The sequence below is a fragment of the Chaetura pelagica genome, unplaced genomic scaffold (assembly GCF_000747805.2).
Source record: "Chaetura pelagica isolate M959 unplaced genomic scaffold, ChaPel_1.0 scaffold45, whole genome shotgun sequence".
NCBI classification, from domain to species: domain Eukaryota; kingdom Metazoa; phylum Chordata; class Aves; order Apodiformes; family Apodidae; genus Chaetura; species Chaetura pelagica.
In genome coordinates, this window is record NW_009953217.1 from 663874 (window position 1) to 667604 (window position 3731).

General features: G+C 50.2%; 1 protein-coding gene across 12 annotated transcripts; it reads right to left on the bottom strand.

Moving 5' to 3' along the window:
* Positions 1-2608: 2608 nt before the first annotated feature.
* Positions 2609-3613, bottom strand: UBC (ubiquitin C). 12 transcript variants are annotated; one of them, XM_009997619.1, is made up of 2 exons: positions 3525-3613; positions 2609-3296 (listed from the first exon to the last, which is right to left on the bottom strand). In XM_009997619.1, the coding sequence occupies exons 1-2, from the start codon at positions 3603-3605 to the stop codon at positions 2688-2690; spliced, it is 690 nt and encodes a 229-aa protein (XP_009995921.1). In that variant the 5' UTR covers positions 3606-3613; the 3' UTR covers positions 2609-2687. The 12 variants fall into 12 exon arrangements, with proteins under 12 accessions (XP_009995921.1, XP_009995922.1, XP_009995917.1 ...); XM_009997620.1 differs by having other exon boundaries at positions 2609-3197; positions 3426-3613; XM_009997615.1 differs by having other exon boundaries at positions 2609-3046; positions 3092-3613.
* Between the last annotated feature and the right edge of the window lie 118 nt (positions 3614-3731).

A 3731-nucleotide genomic window follows, 5' to 3' on the forward strand; every position in this document is an offset into this window, starting at 1 on the left:
GGGGAGGCGGGAGGGGCTGTGGAAATGGGAGGCGGGGCCCGTCAGGCTGTACAAACAGCCATTAATATGTAAATAGATACATAAATAGATGAAATATGTAACTATGGGAAATATGGACGTGTATTGAGGTCTATTAAGATATATAATAGATTAAAATGTAAGTAGATAAAAAGTGATACATTGATAAAAATATCTGGGTTGCATCAAAAGCAGCGTGAGCAGCAGGTCGAGGCGGCCACGGGCTGGACACCCAGGGCTCAGCCCCAGGGTCTCCCCAAGGAGAAAACATCCATCACGTCCTTCTAACCTGCCTCTGTTTTTCCAAGGAATTGAATCTTCAGGTGCATCTGAAGTGGCCCCGAATAAAAGCCTGGTTGAGACTCATCCCTTGAAAGTGAAGTCAGCAGTAAATAAGAAACAAAGGGCAGAGACAATTTTGTGGCAGCCTCCCATAAATAATTACACGTATCATCCCACCATCAAAAGCATCAGTTGATCTGAGCTGAAGGGCCTCAGAGCCGCAGTGTATCCACTTGCAAAATGCCACCTCCATGACCTCCAGGCACCACAGGAAGACACAAGCCCACAGCTCCCACCCAGGGCAAGGCCAGGACAGCAGAGAACCTCACTTCACCTTGGTGGAGCACTTGTATTTGTGTCTTTACAATTACTTATGTGTGTTTGTATTTTTCATTCTAGACTTTCTCCTCGGTTGCTGCCTTTGTCTCAGGTCAATCCTGGCTGGTTCCCCATGGCAGAGGGAGCTGCTGGCCATGCCGTTTGCCTACATCAACACCTTCAGACTCTGCACAAAGCAGTCCTGTGTTTTCCTTTAAAACACCTACTGAGAAAAAAAAAAAATCCCATAAAACTCCAATAAACCCAAGTAGCATCCAGGACATACCCTGAGGCACCATGGGACAGGGGAGCCCTGTGAAGCAGGGCAGCAAGTACTTTATGGTTAGAGCAGAAGACACCTCTAATATTTACCAAATGCTTTCCCATTTCCACCAAACACTGCTGCTCTGGGGGCTGTCCCACCAGGGCTGTGCTCTCTGCTCCCAGGTGCTGCACTCTGGAGTGTTTGCACAGCCACCAATAACAACCGCCTGGAGCTCATCACCTGGGATGACACTCAAGGCTGTTCCACATTTCCACAGCATCACAGTTTTGAAGTACAGCAGGGTAGGGGTTGGTTTCATTTTTCATTGAGGCATGAAGGCATAAAATAGAAGGAATTCTTTAAACCAGCACTACTCGTGCAGGCTGTTGACACCGAGTGTCCCCTTGCTCTCATGCAACTCTTCCCCCTCAGTGCTCAATGAACCTTCAAATCAGAACTATCTCCAGTTATTTATTCCAGTTTGGTTTTTTTCCTTTGGATTTCCTTTGGAACATTGCAAAGGGAAAGTTTTGCAGGTGTGCAGAGAAAGGAGCTATGGTAACATGATCTGGCTGTGGCTTCCTCTGTGTGCAAGAGCTTCCTGCATGCCAGAAACACCCAGCCCTGAACTGGGTCAGGCACCCACGGACAAGAAACTCCACTGCAGCACACCCAGAACTGCTGAAGAGCTGCACAATTAATTGCTGCATCGATTCAGATGACTCAAGAGGGACTCAAGAGGCCTGAGGAACCATACAAGGAGGAGTTTTCTTTCTATTTGTTGAGGGTTCCACCACTCTCTTAATCAACTGTCAGTGTTCCTGGGTCACATCCTGCTATCCCACCCTTCCCAGTGCCAGACCAGGTCCCACTGGGGTCATTAATCATCTGAAACATCCATTTCACCTCCCACCACATCCCCTTCCAAAGGCAGGTGGCATCACCACTTTGGGACATCTGGGGTGTTTTACTTCTTCAGCCTCCCACCCCTTTCCCATTTCCTTACCCCAGCACAGCTCCCTTACCTACTCATGAGATCCTGAATCTGCACTTCAGTGGAGACCTCCCTTTAGTCAGTGTTTTTACAGCATATGGGAACTGCTCCACATCTGCTTCAGCTCATGAACTCTGCATTTCCATTGAATGCAGACAGAATGAGAGCACACTCCAATTAACTTTAAGAAAATTAGTACATCTGGAATGAAATTTGCTTAATATACCTTTGAAAAAATAGTCTACCTTACAGCTGGATGACAATTCATGCTAGGCTGAACTTCTCAAGCTGTTGGTACAACAGTTGCAGGATCAGCAGAGCTGTTCTGCCCAGCAGACGTGCTGGAGGTGGCTGCTGGCTCAGGATCAGCTTGTCCTTTTGCTGCTGCTGCTCATGCAAAAACAGCGGGGGCAAGACCAGTAATTACTGGGCACAGCAGCATTACCAAAGCCTCCCAGTTTCACGTTACATGTGCACTTACACAACCCCAACAGCTGCGTAACATCTGCAGACTGGCACCGAGCTCAGCCAGGGCTTCAGCTCCCGACAGGAACACTTACACAACAGCAGGGAACCACGGCAGGGATTAGTGGCACTGGTCTCACGTGTAGCCCTTGTGTAAGGCTGTTTTGCAACACCTCTATATACAGAAGCTGGCTAATTAAAGTTTATTAGGTAGTTACAGCTGGTTAGTGCTATAAACAGTTTTTCATGTAACTGGAAACATGCACTTTTGTGGATGCAATAGCTTTATTGGATGAACAAGTGCAGAGAAACTTTTACTTTGGAAGCAAACAACAACTGGCCAGTTCAGTTACCACCCCGCAGGCGCAGCACAAGATGGAGGGTGGATTCCTTCTGGATGTTGTAGTCAGACAGGGTGCGCCCGTCTTCCAGCTGCTTGCCAGCAAAGATCAGCCTCTGCTGGTCGGGGGGAATGCCTTCCTTGTCTTGGATCTTGGCCTTGACATTTTCAATGGTGTCACTGGGCTCCACCTCCAGGGTGATGGTCTTGCCTGTCAAGGTCTTCACGAAGATCTGCATGCCACCCCTCAGACGAAGCACAAGATGCAGAGTAGACTCCTTCTGGATGTTGTAGTCAGACAGGGTGCGCCCGTCTTCCAGCTGCTTGCCAGCAAAGATCAGCCTCTGCTGGTCGGGGGGAATGCCTTCCTTGTCTTGGATCTTGGCCTTGACATTTTCAATGGTGTCACTGGGCTCCACCTCCAGGGTGATGGTCTTGCCTGTCAAGGTCTTCACGAAGATCTGCATGCCACCCCTCAGACGAAGCACAAGATGCAGAGTAGACTCCTTCTGGATGTTGTAGTCAGACAGGGTGCGCCCATCTTCCAGCTGCTTGCCAGCGAAGATCAGCCTCTGCTGGTCGGGGGGAATGCCTTCCTTGTCCTGGATCTTGGCCTTGACGTTCTCAATGGTGTCACTGGGCTCAACTTCCAGGGTGATGGTCTTGCCAGTCAGAGTTTTCACGAAGATCTGCATGCCTCCCCTCAGACGCAGCACCAAGTGCAGGGTGGATTCCTTCTGGATGTTGTAGTCAGACAGGGTGCGCCCGTCTTCCAGCTGCTTGCCAGCAAAGATCAGCCTCTGCTGGTCGGGGGGAATGCCTTCCTTGTCCTGGATCTTGGCCTTGACATTTTCAATGGTGTCACTGGGCTCAACCTCCAAGGTGATGGTCTTGCCAGTCAGGGTCTTCACGAAGATCTGCATGTTTCTCTGGAAGGAGGAAGGTCACTGCAGGTTAGCGATGCCCATGGGAGGCTGCAACAAGGCCGCTCTGCAGGCGCCCACCCCGAGGCAGCGCCCAGGGCGGCTGCGCCCGGGGCCGGCCCCGCC